The sequence below is a fragment of the Loxodonta africana genome, chromosome 17 (genome assembly GCF_030014295.1).
Source record: "Loxodonta africana isolate mLoxAfr1 chromosome 17, mLoxAfr1.hap2, whole genome shotgun sequence".
In the NCBI taxonomy this organism is placed as follows: Eukaryota; Metazoa; Chordata; class Mammalia; order Proboscidea; family Elephantidae; genus Loxodonta; species Loxodonta africana.
The window spans coordinates 60,047,180-60,070,046 of NC_087358.1; the positions used below are offsets into that span (position 1 = coordinate 60,047,180).

Here is a 22,867-nt window from a genome sequence, read left to right on the forward strand (position 1 = left end):
AAAGTTCACTAGAGGGAAAAACAAGCAAACGTTGCTTTGAAATTTTTATCTATAGCTATCTCCACTTTTAAGTGTTTGGTCCAATTTCTATTATTATATATTTTTTCCAATGATATTTGAAACTCATAAGCCCAGTTTTTTTTTTTTCCTCATACAAAAACTTATACACATACTGTTCTGTGACATTAGTTGCAATCCCCACAATGTGCCAGCACATTCCCCCATTCCACCCCCGGCTCCCTGAGTCCATTTGGCCAGTTCCTGTCCCTTTCTGCCTTCTTACCCTGCTTTTGGACAGGAGCTGCCCATTTGATCATGTGTATCTGATTGAACTAAGAAGCACATTCCTTGCATGTATTATTTTTTGTTTTATAATTCTGTCCAATCTTTGTCTGAAGAGTGGACCTCAGGAATGGCTTCAGTTCCGGGTTAACAGTGTATCTGGGGGCCACAGTTTCAGGGGTTCCTTCAGTCTCTGTCTATCCATTAAAGTCTGGTGGTTTTACATGAATTTGAGTTCTGTTTCACATTTTTCTCCAGCTCTGTCCATGAGCCCAGTTTTTTTAAGAGTTGGGATTGTAACCCAAGTCCTTCTATTTCTGCCTACAGTACCAAGAAGATGAGATTAGCATCCGTGCACACATCAGTTGTTTCAACTAGTTGTTTTTCTATAAGACAAATGTCAACAAATTAAATTCAAATCCCATATAAAACATGTTATTTACATTTTTAAACACAATGTGCATAACTTCTCCCAGTGTGTCTCTTTATGTGCTTGTGATCACTAGCCCTTTGGCATGTCTTTTCCCATGTAGTAGAAATTGAAAAGGGGGCCCAATCAATACTCTGAGGAACTGCTAGAGGGAAGAGGTATATGCAGTGTGAGGGTCTAGTCAGCCAGTTCTGATTCCAGTCCTAAGATCTGGGAATACACCTGTGGATCAGCAAGAAGAGCTGGATCATGGCAGGATCAAACAAGGCAAAATAATTACACAATAAGACTCAGCCTAAAACAATCAGGTTTAGCAAAGGGTTAGTAAAGAAGACAAGTCAAATTCACATCATAATGTCACATTGGCCCTTTTTAAAACGTGCAGAGACCTATGAGATAGCGACCAATACTGGGCTGTTCAGAACAAAAGGGAAAGTGACAGCATCTTTCTTTTGGAAATTTCACGAAAAGGCACTAAAAGGCCACCAGCAGTCCTGAACAGCCAAAGCGTATTCTGACTTCAGTTGAGGAAGATGATGCTGCAGATGAGTGTACCAATAGTGGTCTGGTACCATCTTCGCCCAGGTGAAAACTTCCCTTCTGGCACATCTGCCTTATATCTCTTTTTAGCTATACGGAGTGGGTGACTGATTATTTGTCCATCTCCATCCTAAATGTATCACTGCCTTGTTCCAGAGTCCATGTAATTTTGCTCCCATCCAATAAGCATGATAGTTGGATTAGAGAACAAGAAAATTAACAGTTTAGCAAGAATTTTTCATTCAGACAAAAAAGGATATTAATAGCAATTACACCAATTTTATCTTCTTCCGTACCCCCCCCCAAAAAAAAAACCTGTTGCCATTGAGTAGATTCCGACTCATAGCGACCCTATAGTACAGAGTAGAACTGCCCCAAAGAGTTCTAAGGAGCGCCTGGTGGGTTCGAACTGCCAACCTTTTTGCTTAACAGTCGTAGCACTTAACCACTACATCACCAGGGTTTCCATCTTTCTTCCTTAGGCACTGAAATCCAATGTGGATCTTCCCCACTAACACAGTGTCCACAGAGGTGGGCAGAACCAGCCTGGAAGAACTGAGGTTAGCAAAAGGTCTAGTAAGATAGAGTCAAAGTCAAATCATAAGACCGCGTGGAGACAACTTTACCTCCTCTAAGGTCTCTGTGATTGCAATCGACAGTGTGCGACTGCAGAAGAAAAAGGAAAGTGTATCACTTATTTTTTGTTTTACTTTGTTTCTGTTTTGCAGATGAGAGGAATATTAAAATCACATTTAAAATGCAAAGATGTTAGACTAGGAGGGACCCTTAGTGAACTTCTATAATGACGGTGCCATATAGTCTAGCTTGCCTAGGACAGCCTTAGTTTACAGCTCTTGTTGCACAGTAATTGTTAATAGCTCTTTTTTCATTCTCAAGCGTGTCCTGTTTGGGATGGTCAATTATATGGCTATCCTATCTATAACAAAATGCCCTCATTTTACCAGCGGGGCACCCATTTGGTTAAATTAACGTCCAAAATCACATGACCAAGGTTAAACTGTGAGCTCTTTGAGGGCAGGCCTCTGTCCTCATCTGCTTGGAAGGCAGTACTATAAGCAAAGATAGGAAGACTTGAGTTAAAATCTGAACTCTTAAAAAAAAAATTGGGCTCATGGGTTTCAAATGTCATTGTTGGGGGGGGAAAAAAAAGTAACAGAACTCAGGCCAAATACCCAAACAAAAGCATATTGTCACATGCATACAGGATGAATGCAGGACTGCTAAATACCCAGGCCATTGTTTTTTTACTTTACGACGCTACCTTAAGTACAAGGCTGATAATTTGATAGACATAGTGGTGTGGAACCCGTGGATTTCACTAAAGGGCAATACAATGACATCATTGCTTTTGAGCTGCCTAAGCCATTGCAACCTACAGATGAGGAAAAATGCTTTGGATGGTTGTACAAATTATAGCCAAGTATCACCCCTACTCGATGGGAAAATCACTCATCATCCACATCTGCTGTAAGCCTATTTTTAGCTAGATGCCGTGGGTGGACAACTAGTTTCCAGCCCCATCTTAGGCATAAGTGTGACCATATTGTTTCCACGTTCAATATACTTTTGATTCCACTCATGAGTAAGTACTAGAGTTGGAATTAAGCCGCCATGGCAAGAATTAGCATGTCCTAACAAGATTTTTTCAGTTAAAAGTAAGGGAAATAATGACTAGTTCAACCATTTTATCTGTCTTCTTTAGAAACTAAAATTATCAAATTCTCTTACGATTGATCTTACCCACCAACATGTATTTTAAGTTTTATCTCAAGTTGTGTAAGAGTACAAGAAAAGCTAATTTTAAATCACAAGCCTGGTTTCCATGAAGTTAAAACTCTAATTTTGTAAATTTGTTAGTGGTAATAAAAACCACCCTATATCCCAATTAAAAACAAAAAGGAAATAAAAAAACATGAGTACTAATAGAATTTGCATATTAAAGTCAATTTCTTGAACTCTCTAACTTGGAAGATATGTTAAACCCATTGCCAATGAGTCAATTTCGACTCACAGTGACCCTGTAAGACAGAGTAGAAACTCCCTATAGAGTTCCCAGGGATGTAATCTTTACAGAAACAGATCGCCAAGTCTTTTCTCCCTCCAAGTGGCTAGTGGATTCCAACAGCTGATCTTTCAGTTAGCAGCCATGCGCTTAACCACTGTGCAACCACAGCTCCTTAAAAGATACGCCATGCCCATTTAATTATCAGCCTAATTTCAAAATGCCCATAAGGAATACTAGTCAGTCAATAAAATAGTACTATACACAGAAAAGCAAATGACAACAAATCACTCTTCTTGAAAAGAATTTACTCATTCATTAATAACATAAACAAAAATACTGATAACTTTTAACATAACTCCATCTTATGCTTTTACCACAAAAGGGAAATATTTGTTTCTCTTTAAGAAATTCATAATACTTTAATAATTTATTTTTATTGGCATATGTTCTGGTAAGTTTTCACAATGACTTCAAAGAATAAATAAATAAGGATGTATACACTCAGAAGCTATGTGAACTAACAGCTGAACTAAATAATGAGTTGTATTGAACAAACTTCTTCTAAGGAAAAGTAGACAGTTCCTCCTATATGAGGTTAAAGTTGAATAATAATTTACTTTAAAGGTAATAATTATCCTTTGGGAATTTGTGATAATTGGCTATTTTGTATAGACAATGATAGCATTAGATGTTTTATCATTAACATATGCATACATAAAACTCTTTCTTCAGTTATAGCAGTAAATCTGTACTGATTTTAATCACTTTACTGGTAAACTTTGCGCACTCTTTCTCGTCAACAATGTATCTGCAAGACTCTTTAGTAGGATAAGTAGGTAGCCAGTGATTACAAAACGAAAAGCAGGCAACTGGCCCAAGTGAAAATCAAACCCATTTGTTCTTCCAGTTGAAAGAAGTAACCAAAAATCTAATCTAAGTTAACAGGGTAATGAATTTAACAAACTACCAAAGAAAAATACCTGATGACATAAATAAGAAAATCTTAACTGAATGCATACAACCCCTTTACGGAGCTTTCATGTTTGCACAGTGATTTGACACTGGGTTGGGAAATGATGGGGCCCCTAGTAATTCAACAAAAGGGCCAAGGCTGTTCAACAAATATTTCCCTTTATTTGATTACATTATGTCTACTCGTGGCAGATTCAAAATAATTAAAATTCTCAATTCACGGGCCTATGAATAATGCTATTTAACTGAAGACCAGCCAGCAAATAGCAGAATATATTTGAAGAGTTTATTTGTGGAGATAAGTAATTTCCACATCAACCCCGTTTATTAATAGAGTATAGCAGTAGATTGAGAATTATCAGCATTTGACAATCAGAACAGTAATGCTCATAAGAGTACGTAATCAACAACAGCGAGTTTGCCTTACTCCTTTGCCAGCTGCACACTTGTGGGTTTTGCTCCGATAGGTATGCCGTATTTGTGCAAAGTGCTAATCAAAATCTCCCTCATGTCGTTGTTGTAGGAATCAAAGTCAAACACATTCCTAACCACACTGGAGAGACCTTCAGTGGGAAATTTCTGTGTTAAAAAACAAAAAGAATTCCTCATTACACCTTCAATAAAATACAGAATTTAATACAGATTTATAAAATTGATAGAACAATAATATTCAACTGAGCTTTCGTAGAAATTTACTGGCCGTTATCAGATAACTGGAGCCCTGGTCACACAGTGGTTAAGAGCTCAGCTGCTAACCAAAAGGCTGGCAGTTCAAACCCACCACCCACTCCTTGGAAACCCTATGGGGCAGTTCTACTCTAGCCTATCAGAATCGACTCAAAAGCAACGGGTTTCGGTTGTTTTTTTTTTTTTTAAATCTGATCACCAGAGAGTAGGAATATATACATCTTTCTCTTTTAACGTTTGCTCACATGACTTAACACTATCTTCCTCTTTGAATAAATATTAGAGTTGGGGGATGGGGGGAGAGCAGCTTCTTATTTAAAATGTTGAAGCTGTGACTTCCACTGCTCTTGGAAATCTCCTGCCTTTAAAAGGAACACCTGATGGACCAATGTAAAGATGCTATGTCAGTAAAGCAGAGTGGTGAATATTTACACAGAAGTATTTAGAGAAGTCACAGATCTATGAATAAATGGAAAAAGATTAAGGAACAAGAAAAGAAGGGAAGGAGAACATCAAAAGCACAGAGGATAGAGAAATAAGGAATAGCAGAGGGGAAAAAACAGCTGAATTTACACTGCTGGTGTCCTCCGGATCTGTTACTGACCCTGCATTGATTTTCTTTAGGAACTGTGATCTGAGCTGGATGAACTGGATTTATCAGGGCTTTATATGCAGAGTAAGGATTTCTATTTTTCTTTCTTAGAGTGTTGGGGATGGGCCAGATGTCAAAAATCATTAGAAAGTGACTATTTTAGAGACCATTATTTGCAATATAAGTAGAATTTACATGTATTTTTGTTTTGTTTACCAAGGTAAACTACACACTGTACATGGCCTCAAGGAATTTCATTCTCATGCCCACTTAATTGTATCTTGTAAAACTTCTTTGTAATATTTACAGGTATATAGTCAATACCATTAGTCCAGTTCCTACTTTGCTTTTTATCTCCAAGTCTTTTGCTTTCAAAATGAAAATATTTTTTACACAGATACCATATGATTATTGTAGAAAGTCAAATAATAGGAAGGTTTCTCCACTCTCTCACCTGCTGCCCCCCCAACCCCAAAATAAATAAAAATCTGCACTAAATATCTTAGCTCCTTGGTAGCAGCCATGGAGTAGAACCTTGTCAAATTCAATTCAATGGTTGAACAGGTAATTTTCATCGGCCTTCCAGATTTATAATTTAGATCACAAACACTTCATGTCATCTGTACCATTATGTTATTTATAGAAATTGAAAGACCTGGTGAAAATGACACAGTTGGAGAAAGCCAGACTGATGGCATCTTCGAAAGCTTTATGCACAGGTGTGTGCCATACCTGTAAATGTTTGACTATGTTGACGACTTCTCTGGTAGAATAAGGATAGTTAATAATCCCCTGGTCAGCCAAGCTCCTCAGCTCTCCAAAGGCAGCCACGAGCTTCTGAAGAATTGGCTCGGGCACATCTGGTCCGTACTGTCTGAGCATCTCAAGCTCCGAGTGGGGTTTGGGATTATCAATTGCATGGCAGCTAAAAATGTCACCTGAAAAACATAAAGATTCACTTTGAACGTGCAACTTAAACCATTACAACGCCAAGGGCAAAATGGAATAATGGTTTAAAGAGCCACTGGTTACTCATCAAAACACTTGTATTTTTACATCTGTAAAACTGCACGGAAGTTCATCCAACAACAGGATGGTAGAGAGAAGAACGCCAACGAAGAAAGCAGAAGAAGAGGAAACTGGGTGATGTGTGCTTTATTCTGCATGGATATTTTTTCTGAAAACAAAATAACATAATAAACATACGCTCACTGGGAGGTACTCAAATATAAGGAGTAAAAAGGGGAAGTTGCCTTTGTGTTTCTGCCAATACCACTTCCTTCCACAGGCACCCAGTGTTAACGGTTCAGTGTATTTATTCTTCCAAACATGTATTAGTATTTTTTTTTAAAGTTTTGGTGACTTATTCTTTTTCCATTAATGGGAAAATACTATTCATATGGTTCTGAGACTGCCTTTTTAACTTTAACAAATCTTGAATATTCTCAGAAGTTGTATACATCTATCTCATATGAATGTTACTTAATGTATACTAAAAACAGAGGAGTTAGTATCATGATTCTCTAAACAATTTATATTGCTACAATATTCTTTAGGTTCGTTTTGGGAAAGAAATCTGCAAAGACATTGTCTGAATTAAAGGGAAGAAAAAGGATTTTGGAAACATAATATTTCATCTGTAATTTAGGCAACTGATAATGTACTAAAAAAATATAACCTATACTCAAAACAGGAGTGAATTTCTCATGAACTGGAACTCTCATACACTACTGGTGGGAATGTAAAATGGCACAACTGCTTTGGAAACAGTTTGGCCGTTTCCCCAAAAGTTAAATATATGCCTACAATAAGATGTCACTTAAGAACTAAGGCCTGACCCAAGCCATGGTATTTTCAATCGCCTCATATGCATGCGAAAGCTGGGAAACGAATAAGGAAGACCGAAGAAGAATTGATGCCTTTGAATTATGGTGCTGGTGAAGAATACTGAATATACCATGGAGTGCCAGAAGAATGAACACAGCTGTCTTGGAAGAAGTACAGGCAGAATGTTCCTTAGAAGTAAGGATGGCAAGACTTCATCTCTCATAGTTTGGACATATTACCAGGAGGGACCAGTCCCTGGAGAGGGACATCATGCTGGTAAAGTAAAGGGTCAGCGAAAAAGAGGAAGACCCTTAATGAGATGGACTGACACAGCGGTTGCAACAGTGGTCTCAAGTATAACAACAATCATGAGGATGGTGCAGGCCCAGGTGGTGTTTCGTTCTGTTGTACACAGGGTCACTATGAGCTGGAACTGACTCAACGGCACCTAACAACAACAACCAAATGATCCCGCCATTCCATGCCTAGATATTGATCCCGCCATTCCATGCCTAGATCTTTACCCAAGAGTACTGAAGGCATAAGTGCATACAAAGGCTTACCCATGAATGCTCACAAAGACTTCCTTTGTAATAGCCAGGAACTGTTGACCACGAACAGGTGAGTGAGTGAAGAAATTGCTGTGTATACACACGATGGAATAGTACTCAGCAATAGAAGGGAACAAACTATTGATACACACAACAACATGGATAAGTCTCAAAATAATCATGCTGAGTAAAAGCAGCCAGACAAAGAAGGGTGTATGCTATGTGATTCCATTTACATAAAACTGAAAACGCAAAGTAATCTAAAGTGACAAAAAGCAGATCAGTGGTTGCCAGGAAAGGCAGAGTGGCATGGAAGGGCAGAAGGAGGGATCTCACAAAGGTGTACAAGAAAACTTCCTGGGATGATGAATATGTTCATTATCTTAACGATGGTGATGATTTCATAGGTGTACACACATGTCAAAACTTACAAAACTGTATGCCTTAAGTATGTGCAGTTTATTGTATGTAAACTCTACTTCAATAAAGCTGTTAAAACATTTAATTAAAAGAAGTTTGTATAGTTCTACTGATTCATAATCCAAGAGACCAGGGACCAAAGGAATTTAAAGAAAATAAACCTGCATTATCTAATATGTTCATTTTAGAAAAAGAGGACACCTAGTCAGGTATGCATTTTACTCTTGACCATACCTGTGCATGTGAGAAATTATGTATATACAAGGTATTACTTCACATTGTTTGTAAGAGTGAAAGGCAGAAAACAATCTAAATATCCACTAAAACCAAAACCTGTTGCCGTCAAGTCGATTCCGGCTCATAGTGACCCTACAGGGCAAAGCAGAACTGTCCCGTTGGGTTTCCAAGGAGCACCTACCTGGTGGATTCCAACTGCTAACCCTTTGGTTGGCAGCCATAGCACTTAACCACTACACCACCAGGGTTTCCTATATTCCATAAAACACAGCTATCAAAAAAGAGAGAGAGAGAACAAGGAGGCGCTGTATGCACCGATAAAGAAAGTTCTCCAGGACATATTTTTGGGTAAAAAATATGTGGTAACAGTCTGTATAATCTGCTACCTTTTGTGTGAAAAGAGAGAGAGAGAGAAAAAAAAAAAAGAATCTACATTCACATTTGCTTGATTAAGCAGAAAGAAGCAAAGGAAGCAATAAAAAAAAAAGGTTACCTCTTACAGGGGGATTGGGACGAGGGCAAATGTGGATCAGATACAGGAGCATTGACTTTGCACATTTACTGTTTGGAGTGCTGGTGGTACAGTGGTTAAGCTCTGCTGCTAATCAAAGGTCAGCAGTTCGAATCCACCAGCCACTCCTTGGAAACTCTATGGGGCAGTTTTACTCTGTCCTATAGGATCGCTGGAAACCCTGGTGGCGTAGCGGTTAAGAGTTCAGCTGCTAACCAAAAGGTTGGCAGTTCGAATCCACCACGCACTCCCTGGAAGCCCTATGGGGCAGTTCTATTCTGTCCTATATGGTCACTATGAGTAGGAATCGAATTGACGGAAATGGGTATTTGGTTTTCATTTATTATTTTATAAACCGTGGGACTGTATTAACTATTCAAAATATTAAATTAAAATACCCATGCACAATGAAGCCTTGACTCCTTTGATTTTTTTTTTTTGGTGCCTGTAGTGTACATTTTGATACGCAAGTATGTCCTTGTGGTCTTGTTTGTCTTACATACGATATACATACACCTGTGCACTGTGCATTTAAACTCCTCAAGATAGTATAATGAAATGGTAAAGAGCAAAGATTCTGGACCCATACTTCCTGGGTTCAAAAAGAGCCCTGTTAACCTGTCAGCTTTGCAATCTTGGGCAAATTACTTAATCTCTCTGTACCTTAGTTTCTTCCTCTTAAAATGAAGGCAAGATTATATGAGTTAATCCATGTGAAGTGCTTAAAACAGTGTTCAGCTCTCAGTAGGGGCTCAATGTGTATTATTATTATTATATTTATTATTACTACTGTCATCACCATCATCATTTTTACTTGTTATTAGAATAATGCTTTATGCTTTTAGTAAAAAACACAGAAACTAACCTGGGTTAGTCTATAAGGCTGCTCAATGAGTACTTGTTGCACAGATCCATGGTTTTGGGGTCAGACTGGGAGAGCAGGCCTGCTTCATGGTGAGTATGAGAGTCCTCCCTAAAGTCTCCTGATGAGTAAGTTTATTCCAGGGCCTCTCCCATCAGTGTGAATCAATCTCCTCAGAGCTGACCTCAAATCTTTTTATAATTAAGGGATGTGGCAAAAACCAAACACTAAAATATACTCCTTGACTCTATATTCAGTCTCTGTATCAGACACTCTCCTTCTCTAAAGTGGGGGGAACAAATATACACACAAGGTGGTTCTGATGATTACACAGCAGAACACATGGTAAGCACTCACTGATGGCCATTACAGCATTGTTACAAAGAGAACAGCGTTATTGTTATTGCTATTGTTGTTGTTACTATCATTGTTCTTTTTACCTAAAGTACCGAAGAAATCATTGCCTAGGAAAGGAAATCCAGGTCTGTTGGCCAGAACGATCATCCTAAAATCTGGATGAATCACGACAACATTTTCTCTTCCATTCACATTAGCAGAATCTGGAAAACAAAATTTCTTACTATTTATCCTCTATTGATATTTAATCATTCTCAAGAATATCAAGTTACAGCCTTTAAAATAATATACGTAGTCACACTGCACAATTATTTGCTTAAAAAAAGACTGATACAGCATATACCAAATTGTACAGCAACTTGCATTTTCATGCAAATTCAATGTACATCTAAAAAGCAAATGTCCAAGTTTTGTCATACAATGCTTAAACCTGGCTTGAGATGTTGTCATCCTTTACAAAAAAAAAAAAAAGTTAAGATTCCATAACATGGAATAATCCAAGGAATACCCAAGGGATAATCCACACATTCTCTAGTTTTCATCAAATCAGCTGTATCGTTTTCTACATAGCCTGCCATTGTCCAGATAGGAAGAGAATTATGGTTAGACTGTGCACATTGTGACCTAACCATATAGAATTAAGGTCTTAAAAATCTAGGCAGCTCACTTGGGCACTGTTAGTTTATTTCCAAACAAGGGTTTCTACTTGAATTTGAATTCTTAAAAATAAGGGATCTCAAGTTGACTGGCGCTTTCTTTGTGCAATTGCTTAAGGTACTAAAGGGACGGATATTACATTTTACGTAATGGTGTACATGACTGGTGTATCTTTCAGATAGAACTGCTAGTTCAAACAATAACTTAAGATAGCAAAATTTTTGAGAAGAAACACTTGCCATCTGGGTTTATTTAAATCCTAGCCTTAAGTTGAACATCTTTTAAAATGACAGTTGTGAAACACCTATGTTTTTATTTGAGGTAAGTCTGCAAAAACCTACACTTGTAATTTTTATGGCACCAAAAAGAAATCTTTCAACCTGCCAAGTATTCATATGCTACTACAACCAATAGTTTTACTGCTTGACCCTCATTAATTTTAGTAGTGGCAAGTAAGAAGGGTAGGTGGCCACTGGCAAAATCTAATTAAAACAATAAAAAATGAAAATTAAAGAAAATAAAAAACAGCTCTAGAAGTAATGGTTTAGGAAAACACATTCAAACGAACATCAAAGGTTCTCATTTTAAAATGTCACTCCAAGTACGCTTGACTTTGAAAATTATGATGACTCCTTTATTTCTGGACTATCCTTCTGAATCGTATCAGAGAATGTGAGGGTTACACAGAGACAATCACTCCTAACTGCGATTTTGTTTCAGCAACTCTTTCTTCCTTTCCATTTCACAGTCTTCATGCTGTCTCTAAAATGGGGAGATGGAATTCTAATCCTACAGGTCTCAGTGGCCTTTTAAGAGACAGCATTCAGGGTTGTCTAACGCAAATTGTCGTTTTCCAATAAATTCACTTGTGTAACTGAAATATTAGAATACTTTTATTGGTACTCGTTTCCTAGGCTCAAAAATGGCAATTTTGCAATGATGGTGTCCAAGGGCGACATCTCTGCAGTGACGCACTGGTATGTTTTCAGTGGAGCCCTCTTTTTTTTTTTTTAGTTTAATAAACAGAAGTTTATTCTTTCACAGACTAGTAGGCTAGAAATCCAAATTCAGGGCACCAGCTCTTAACGGCTCCCTCTTTATGGCTCTTTTAGTATTGAAGATTTTGGTTATCAGTTTCAACTTGTCTGGTTGTCCTGCTATTGGCTACATATTTTCAAAGGCTAGTTCTAGATTTTCAAGTCTTCTCAGGACACAAAAATTTGAAATTAAAAACTAGAGATGTTCTCACATTGCATTCAACAAACGTAATTTTCCTTTGTAGGTTAAATAGACTGATGAGGTTCACCTATCGACATTTTCCCTAGCCGTGCCCCCCCGCCCCACAAAAAGAATAGAAAGAAGACAATTCACAACACAGGATGATTCAAGTATAACTTTTTCCTGGGGTATGTATGTGTAATGTTTTTATGTACGTATATGTGTATAAATACACATACACGTGTATATATATGCATATAAATACACACTATACATAATATACAATAAAATGTCATAATACTAAAACTTGGTTTGTTTGGTCTTATTTGGCTTTAAAAAGAGAAATTTATTTTCTCACAGTCTAGTAAGCTAAAAGTTCAATTTCAGGGCATCAGCTCCAGGGGAAGGCTTTCTCTGTCGCCTCTGGAGGAAGGTCCTTGTCATCAATCTTCCCCTGGCAGAGGAGCTTCTCAGCACAGGGGCCCCAGGTCCAAAGGACACACTATTCTCCTGGCTCTTGTTTCTTGGTGGTATGAGGTACCCCAAAACTTGGTTTTAATATTATGAGTAGATTTTACTAAAAATATGCCAGAGATGTTAAAAAAAATTCAGACAGCAAGAAAAAAATAAATCATACAAATAACTGAAAGAAGAACATAATAAGGCCAGTGTGTTGGTATTCTCTAAGTAAAAAATATGAAGCTGTTTGTCTGACTCCTACTTTTGAAATTTTAAGAGATGTTCTCTGGCTACAAAAAATGAAACTGATGAAGCTAGATTCAAAAGTATTAGTTTTTATAAATGACTGTCAAAACAGACAATTTGAGTAACATTGAACCTGGGCTTGTTGCTTATTATAAGGTGCCAGCTAAGTCTGTGGCTTTCTTACCAGAGATGTAATATTTTTCATTTGTTAAAGGAAAAAGTTGCTTATTTTGTACTCACTTGCAACAATGCGTCGTCCATCTGCTAGAATCATTTCTCCATTTTCCACTAGAGTTTTTAAAATACAGGTGACGTTTGTTGGAGCCTTGTCTGCCTCATCCACCACCAGAACATGGCCCACCTTGACTGCTTTAACCTTCGACGACAGAAAGTTTGTCATAAACAAACGAATGAAAGGAATCATCTCTAAAACTTCATCACTTACTGCTTTGGATTTATAATAGTTGGTTTTATTTAAGGCATTATGTGCGCTATCACAAAAAAAGTCTGCGGGAGCGCTGGACATAAAACTTATCTCCATCATAAGCTTCATGTACTCCCCAAAACTACTAACTCTAGAGTAATCTCTTTATTTCCCTTTAATATTAGTGGTGATGACCAATAATATTTCACATGCCAGGTAGGGAATATTTAAAACAAGTACAACAAATAGAGAAATTATAGGGCCATGGGGCTAAAAGGAGCAAGGCATCACAGTTAATTGTAAATATGAGACATTGCGTTTGCTACCACTCTCAAAAGAATGTACGATTTTAACAGACAAAAATGAATAGTGGTGAAGAGGTGGGTATTCAAGACAACGTGAGTAAAATGTCAAACTCAATAAACCTTCAGGCATACTTAGGGAGAAGGGAACATGAATAGTCTGGTTGAAGTATAGATGGAAGAAAAGAGAAAAAAGGGACTGGAAGGTAGGTTGAGTCCCTACTGCTAACCACTTGATTAGCAAACCAAAAAATACGTACTTTACCTCATTAAGCTCTTGTTGTTATTGGGTACTGAGTTGATTCCGACTCATAGTAACCCCACGTGACAAAGTAGAACTGCCCCATAGGGTCTTCTAGGCTGTAATCTTTACAGGAGCAGATTGCCAGGTCTTTTTGCTGTGGAGCCATTAGGTAGGTTTGTACTGCCCAGGTTTCAGTTAGCAGCCAAGTGGCTTAACCTGTGCCACCAGGGCTTGCACCTCATGAAGTAATGGGATGCAGTTAAGGACCTGTGAGTTCTGACGTGACAGAAATGGTACTTAGACTATATTTTGAGACATTTAATCTGGTAGCAACGTGCTGAATAGTCTGAAAGGATTATCATAATAATTTGGTTATGAAGTGGTTTGGGACCTGTTTTTTGGGGGAGGGCATGGAAAAAAACAATGGAATAAAAGGGTTAGACTGATATGAAGGGTTCTGCAGAAGTAGGATATATAGTCTTGGCAACTGCTTAGATGGGAGGAGAGAAAATAAGAAGAGTCCTGGGTCTTTGGTGAATGGGTAATGGTGGCATTATAAAAAAAAAAAAAAGGAAAGAAAAAAAGCTAGCAAGAATTCTTTAAAACATTTCCTAGAGGTAAGTAGGAGGGAATACTCAATAAATTTAAATGTGAATCCAAAGACTTTGCTTTAAATAGTAAGAGATATCTCATAACATAAAGTGGCCTATATCAAAAAAATCTGATTGCTTAGTTTTGGGGGTAATTTTATGGAAATACAGGTAAGAAATAGGTGATCCCCTCTACTACAAGAATTGTATTCCACTTTCTAAAAAAAAGCTGATATTTTTTATTTTATGGTAACAATAAATTGAAATAATATTGAGAGAAAAAGTATAGCTTCTGTCCTAACCCCAGCTTTTAATCTCTATTCAGGTAACGTAGAAGCCAACCTAGGAGAATTCAAACATGAGATGCTAAAGAGTCTGGGCCACTGAGGTTCCCATGATGGCTTATTTGTGCTGTTGCTGTGAAGGAATTGTCCGCACAGAGGGACACCCTTGGGTGTCCAGGATTTCTTTGGGTCTTATGTGGGGAACCTGAGGACTGGATCTTCCCAGCTACCCAAAACAAAGCATTTTAAAAAGCATTCTAGAAACACTCCCTAATTTCAAACTACACATTTCAAAACAACAGCAAGCTTTTTTAAAAAAATTCTGGAAAGCAAAAGAAATCAATAGAGGATTTCTGTCATTCCCTGAATCTCTCATTCTGAAGAGAGATGAGAATAAAACATGTTCTTTTCACAATAATCCACATTTAAATATCTCCTGTCCATATGACACATGAACAAGTACTGTTCCAGTTAGACTAAAATATATTAGAATTTATGGGAGATTTTTCCCTCTCCAAGGCTAAAATATAACTATCATTCCAAAAATATAGCTAAAATATTCATATAATTGGATTACTAACCAAAGGCGAGTCTTCATACACAATAAGTCCATCTTTAACAGAAGGTTGAAGAGTAAGGGTTTGCACTGTGGTGTCCCTGAAAGTTAAACCAATACATCTTATGGTTAATAAGGAAATGGGCCGATGTTTGATCATGAATAAAAACATAACACAAGAGCACTTCTTTTTTCTTCTTGTTCACCATCCTGCTTTTCCTAAGATGAATAAAAATAGCAGCTGAAATTCCATTCAGCAATAGCACTTTGGGAATTAACCCAGGTTTACAGATTATCCGGGTTCTTCTCTTTCTCCTTCTGGTAATTTCTCTTGTGACCATTTCACTCCTCAAAATTATCTCCTGAGTGATATATAAATAATTTAATACACATACATATATATAACACCTTATTTAAAATTAATTTTGATTGCAAGTTTGGTGATGACTGTGGCATGCTAGGAGCCTTGGTGGCACAGTAGTTAAGAACTCGGCTGCTAACTAACCGGGCGGCAGTTCGAATCCACCAGCTGCTCCTTGGAAGCCCTATGGGGAGGTTCTACTCTGTCCTATAGGGTCACTATGAGTCAGAATAGACTCAACGGCAGCAGGTTTTTGTTGTGGGGTAGGGGAAAGAGGACCTTGGAGTCAGACCAATCAGGATTCAAATTCTGGTTCTGGCCACTTATTAACCGTATGAGCTTAGGCAAGTAATAAAACCCACCCAGGAGGTCCCCTGATATAATGTTTAAAAAGTATCTACCATAGTACCTGTCAGACAGTAGGAGCATAATTACACGCCACGTTTAGCCATTTGTTGTTGTTGTTGCTGTTCTGATGACTGAAAGTTACTTGCCTGTCTAACTTCTAATTGATCTTCAGGTTTTAGATAAGTGGTGTTTCTTGTAAATCTCTTCTTTGCCCCTTTTCAGACCAGGTTAGGTGCTCTTGCTATATGCTTCCTTTGAACCCTGGATTCCTCTATCTTAGCCCTTAGCAAACTGTATCATAGTTATTTTAATACCTATCTTTTTGCACAAACTAAAAGATGTAAGGGTATAGATCATATCTACCTTGTCGCTCATTTTTGTACTTTATTTTATTGTGCTTTAGGTGGAAGTTTGCAGCTCAAGTTAGTTTCTCATTCAAAAATTTATATATTGTTTTGTGACATTGGTTGTAATCCCCACAATGCAAGAATATGCTCCCCCTTTCTACCATGGGTTCCCTGTGTTCATTTGTCCAGTTCCTGTTTCTGCCTTCTCGTCTTGCTTTTGGGCAGGAGTTGCCCGTTTGGTCTCTTATATTTGATTGAACTAAGAAGCAAGTTCCTCACATGTGTTATTGTTTGTTTTTATAGGCCTGTCTAGTCTTTGTCTGAAAAGTGGACTTCAGGGGTGGTTTCAGTTCTGAGTTAGCAGAGTGTCCAGGGGCCATAGTTTGGGGAGTTCCTCCAGTCTCAGTCAGACCAGTAAGCCTGGCCTTTTCTCATGAGTTTGAATTCTCTTCTATATTTTTCTTCCACTCTGTCTGGACCTCTCTGTTGTAATCCCTGTCAGAGCAGTCAGTGGTGGTAGCTGGACACCATCTAGTTCTTCTGGTCTCAGGCTGGTAGAGGCTCTGGTTCATGTGGTCTTTTAGTCCTTTGGGCTAATATTTCCCTTGTGTCTTTGTTTTTCTTCATTATCCTTTGCTCCGGAAGGGATGAGATCAACAGATGTATCTTAGATTGCCACTTGCAAGCTTTTAAGACCTCAGACACTACTCACCAAAGTGGGATACAGAACATTTTCCTCACCAACTATATTATGCCAGCCCTGAGCCCCAGCAACTTAGTCCCTCGAGGTGTTTGGATTTGTCTAGGAAACTTCTACAACTTTGCTTTGGTCAAGTTGTGCTGACTTCCCCTATATTGTATGTTGTCTTTCCCTTCACCAAAGTTGTCTCTTGTTTACTATCTAGTTAGTGATTTCCCTTCCCCCTTTCCCCATCCTTGTAACCATCAAAGAATGTTTCTTTCTGTGTAAACCTTTTCTTGAGCTACAGAGCCCACATTAGTAAATGCTGGGTTAGATTAAGGCTGACTCTCTCAGAAGTAAGGAATCTTCCTGTATATCCATAAGTTTGTATCAGAAAGTACATCATATCCAGCAAGTACACTTCAGTTGACCAGTCATGAGGCTGAAGGGGAGATGGTTTTTGTCCATCATGGACTCCACTGAGTAGAATTCTGATTTTTTATTTAGCAGGCGGCTTCTGCAGCAGAGTCCTTATCCACAAGGGCTTCAGCAGACATGTTGGCAATATAATTATTGACACTGGAAGTTTCTAGACTCCTGATTGGTTGCCTCATTTGCACCAACCTTGAAAGGCTTCTCCCTCTAACTTGACAGAATGGTGACTGGTTGCTTAGTTAATCCCCCAGGGGTCTGGCTTATAACCATTCCTAATCCCTGTTTCCAAGCTCCCCACTGGCGTGGCACCTGTTCCCATGATCTACTGCTTTCTGTGGCCCTTATGCTACTTTTTTCAATGAATTCAACATTATTCTTTCATCTTCTACAAAAGTCAAACAGTGTCTGGAATAAAGCCTTGGAAACATTAAGGAAAGTGAGAAGATATTGTGACAACTTATCAGTGCTTATCAACTTTGACCACCCTAGTGGTGCAGTGCTTAAAGTGACTAACTGCTAACCAAAATGTTGGTGGTTTGAAACCACCAGTGGCTCTGCTGGAGAAAGATGTGGCAGCTTGCTTCCATCGACAGTTATAGCCTCGGAAACCGTATGGGATCACTATGAGTCAGAATCAACACAAGGGCAGTGTTTTTTTTTTTTTTTTTGGTTCATCAACATTTAGTGTGAGTGAAATGTTTCTAATGCAACACAATGACATATAGTCATATACCCATTTTCTGTATTCCTGGGTCTGGTAAATTTACTGTAGGACATAGTTTATGTTATCTTTTTTGTTAGCAAATTAAGTTTTAAGAGTTTTGAACAAATCAAGAACAGAGTTTAATTAGTCTCACTTAAATTCACTGTTAATATTCTAGCAATAGAGGAGGGGGGTGGGCGAGAAAGGGAAAAAAGATGCGTTCACACAGATTTTTATAGCAACACAATGAACTTCTCACCTCAGCTGTCACGTATTTAATGGGCAACAATATGACACCTTCCAGCACCAAAAAGGAAAAAGGAACTCTTGCATCATTGTCAGTAAAAAGGAGAAATTGTTACCGTCATAATTACAGTCCTTCAAAACGGATTAAGAACAGTAGTTTCAAGCTAAGTTCCAACTTTAAAAAGGCAAATGAAATTGCTCTATGACACCTGAATTCTGATAGTACATATCTTGTCTAAAATTAGATTTTTCAAGGGACTTTTGTGCTAGAAATAACCATAGCTTTGAGGGAACAAGCAAAAATCAGATGATTTCTGAAAAAGACTACAAATGAGGGTAAATAACAAAAGGGAAACATGGCTTTCAGTGGAGTATTCTGTGAGAAAGGAGAAAAATGGAATTGTTCTGTTCTTATTGATTTTTTCATCTTACACATCAAAGGAAAAGCAAAGGTTAGTAAAATATGTAAAATTATATTGAGTTAAAAAAGGGGTTAGCTTATTTTTCTGTAGGTTTCCCTATATATATTAGAAAAAAAAACCCAATACCCTCTCATAGTACTTAAAATAAAAAATAAAATACAAAAGCTTGTTTTCCAAGATACTAAGTATCCTATTACGTTATAAGCCTCAACTTAGTAAGTGACAAAGTGAAATACCCATTGTCTCAGGCTGCATATCAACTGTCCCTCCTCCTTTTTTAATGGATAATTTCAACAAATAAAAGAATACATGACAAATGCATTTGAAGCCCTCTCCAATTTCATTTCCTTTCTCCCTCCTGAATTTGGGGTTTATTAATCCCAAATGTGTTTTTCATGCTTTCTCTATGTTTGAAAAGGTTGAGAATCAACAACTAGTGTTGTTACGGGCTCTAAGCATTATATTAGTGTCATACTCATATTGTACACATCATTCTGCAACTTTTCTTGCACAAATTTTGTTTTGCGATTTATACAAGTCAATAAATGTAGTTCTCATTCACTCATTTTCACTGCTTTATAGTATTTCATTGAGTGAATTGATTTATTTACGCATTCTTTTCCTGAGGGACATTTTTATTTTTTTCTATTTTTGGCTGTCATAATCATTGTTGTTACGAATATTTTTCAACATGTCCCTGATTGCACATATAAAAGAGTTTCTCTAGAATATACACCTAGAGTGGACTTGCTGGATAACCTTGACTTTAGTGATACTGCTAAACTGGACCAATTTCCACTAGCATCAGCAGTAGAGGAGTTTCTGTTGCTCAACATCTTTGCCAATACTAGGTGATATCGGCCTTTTAAATTTTTCTAATCAGATAAATGTTAAAGCACAACCAAACCCGTTGCCATCGAGTCAATTCTGACTCATATTGAAAGTATAAAAGGGGGAAAAAAAACCCAAAACATTGCTATGGAGCCAATTCCGACTCATAGTCACCCTACAGGACAGAGTAGAATGCCCCATAGTGTTCCCAAGGAGCAGCCAAGCTCTTAACCACTGCACCACTAGGGCTCCAAGCAACCCTATAAAAAAAAAAAGAAAGCAACCCTATAGTGTTTCCTTATTATTTTAGTTAGTATTTCCCTAACTACAAGTAAGGTTGAGCACTTTCTCATGTACCTATTAGCCATTTGACGTCCCTCTTCTGGGAATTCCCATGTCATATCTTTTATCCATTACTTTTTTTTTATATCACTTGTCTTTGTCTTATTTGCAGGAGTTCAATATTCAGGATACTAGTGCTTTGTCTCTCTAGGCTGTAAATATCTTTACCCAGTGTGCCTTGTTTTTTCACTCATGTTTTCTGATGTATGGAAGTTTTCTTCAAGCGTACCATATCAACTTTTAAAGACAATACAATGATTCTTTTTCAGAAAGTATCTGATAAAACCCATTGCTCTTCACTGATGAGCATCTTAGACCAAAAGATACTAATTCTCCACATAAATAAGCAATTGACCCCCAGGGAATATTTTACTTGCTACAATTTCAATTCTAGTTTGATCTGTTCTTCTAAAGAACAGCTTTGAAATATAAACTAATAAAAGTTTAATTAGGTGCAACAATTTCAACAATACTGGGGGAAGAAAAGTTAAAACACACCTCAATCATACTTCTTGAGCCTAGAGTTTAGCAAAGAGGTGCCTTTCCGGTGCATGGCAGTTACTAGGAATGTTTGATGAACTAATTAGAACGTTCAGCTAACTGCTGACATTTATGTTATCACCACTTGTTCTCACTTCTTACTCCCTTACAAACTCAAGCTGTCTATCAAAGTTGGTGTCAATAAAAGGGCCACTCAAAGAAATACTGTGCTGAACTCTATCCTTTTAACTCTGTGATTTAAGGTTTTTCTTTTTTAAATTGAAAGTCATCAATGTTTCAAAGTTAATTTTAAATGATCTCAAATGCAATAAAAGTAATAAAACTGTGTAAAGACCAAGTTTTTTCAAAATAAGGAAAGAAAATTAGCTTCTAAAGAGCAAGCACAATCTTTTCTAAAATGTTGCTGGTGAAGGTACATTAAGATAATATCCACTAGTTTACTGACGAGCAAAAGATTTCAAAACATCATATTTTTAACACAAATTTGTGTAAAGAAATGGTAGTGATCTTTATTTTGAACACGATATTTTAATGAGTTACATTTGAATTGATTTATAGTTAGCTTTCTTTAGAAAAACAATCAAATAGTTAAACATAAGATGAAGGAAGATGAGAATGTTAACACAATTTCAAAAAATAACCAATATTATTGGAAAATATGTATAGAAGTCATTAAATGGAAACCTAACTTGCTGTGTAGACTTTCACCAAAACACAATATTTAAAGGAAAAAAAGAAGAAAGAAAGTAGACACACAAGAGTTTCAAATAGCTAACAAAAAACCTCTGTAACTTTATAGTTCATTAAAGAAAATAGGAATAGTCCACTCATTAATATAAACCAAGGACAAGAAAGAAAGGGTAGAATACGGTATACAGTGTGTAACACAGCATATAACAAATATCTGCTTAACATTTTAAAAAGGATGAGTTATAAAAATAGAATTAAACTGTAATTTTTTTTTACCAATAAGCTATAAATGTAACATTACTGATTGAGAAGTAAATTCCATCTAAAGATATTTTTCAAGTGAGGAAGGGTTCATGGCATCATCCAAACCATCATTTTCCCAAGACTTACTTCAAAATAAGCAATGGGATAAAGGTAAAGAGCACTGAAAATCATTACCGCTAATAAAAAAAGAGCATTGTACCTACAAGTGTAAGAGCTAAGCAATGATTACACACATTCCCAGCTCTCTGCTGAATAAAACCGGGAAATTTATTCTGCCATATTGGGAAAGAAATTTACCTCAGGCTTTCAAGCAGAAAGTCATTACCATAAGCAGTTTTACCAACAATAGAGAAAGGGAAGACCCAAATGAGCTATGATTACTACAACGTTGGTTAGAAACAGCACTGGGCTAAATCCGAGCCTTTCTTCTAGCTTGGTCAATCACTCAACTTCCCAAAGCCCAAGATTAATCATCTTTACTGCGGGAATTAAGATAGAACATATGAGGGAACACAGTAGAGCAGAAATCAATGCAGATAAAAATGGACAGAAAGAGAGAATATGAACAGCATTATACAGTGGTTTGAGTGAAAAGTCCTTTTAGTAAGATAAGCAAAATATTATTTCTGTTGAAGTGACTGAAAAGGCTCCAGCTCTTAAAATAGTTGTTTTGGAGGACAAACAGTTTATTTAGTAGTCAATCACTCATCGCTAATATGCCCAGATGTAAAAAATCCTAACAAACCATAAAAGAAAGGAAGACATTAGGGGAATAATATTTATGGAAGGAAGTCTACTGTGATGAAACACTTTGCTCTTCAGAGGTAGGTTCTTTCCGGGAACAGAAAATAGTCACAGCAAAACAATCATCTGATGACAGCCAAACATTTCATAATATGCAGTCTTCAAAATCTAGCTACCTCTACCACATCTCCTAGCACTACATTAAATATTAACACTATTTTGAAGTAAATTCCTCCAATAATCAAAGCTATACTGATTATCAAGTCTTTTGACAAACCCTGAAAATACTGTAAGTTGTTCAGTCTTTAAAAATAAATCGACTAAAATGGCATACTGTTCAAAAAATTAAGTTTATCTTTACTCTGAAAACTAGCTTTTCTACTTGGTAAATTTTAGGGACTCAGAAAATTACCTAATTTCTTTGCAGAAACTTTATTTTCCTTTTTCTGAACAACAACAACAACAAAAAAAACAGTATACAGGTCCTTTATTTCTCTCTTTCTTTGCTACTTAAAAAAAGTACCTATTTTCTAATCAGTTTTTAAAAAAGGAATGGAAGAAGGAAAGCAGGTAAAAAATAGGAAATTGAATGAGTCCCTGGGTGGAGCAAACGGTTAAGTGCTTGACTACTAACCAAAAGGCTGGTGGTTCGAACCTATCCTGAGGTACCTCAGATG

General features: G+C 37.1%; 1 protein-coding gene across 4 annotated transcripts in view; it reads right to left on the minus strand.

Moving 5' to 3' along the window:
* VWA8 (von Willebrand factor A domain containing 8) overlaps window positions 1-22,867 on the minus strand; it is a 473,608-nt gene that overhangs the window by 194,886 nt on the left and 255,855 nt on the right. For all 4 annotated transcript variants that reach the window (XR_010318190.1, XM_003412602.4, XM_064270072.1 and 1 more), the window contains exons 22-26: window positions 15,300-15,375; window positions 13,115-13,250; window positions 10,378-10,497; window positions 6,262-6,467; window positions 4,678-4,829 (exon numbers count right to left, since the gene is read on the minus strand). Coding sequence is in view for 3 of the 4 variants with exons in the window: in XM_003412602.4 (XP_003412650.2) it covers window positions 4,678-4,829; window positions 6,262-6,467; window positions 10,378-10,497; window positions 13,115-13,250; window positions 15,300-15,375 (690 nt within the window). In the remaining variant the exon portion in view is untranslated. The remainder of the gene's footprint in view (window positions 1-4,677; window positions 4,830-6,261; window positions 6,468-10,377; window positions 10,498-13,114; window positions 13,251-15,299; window positions 15,376-22,867) is intronic.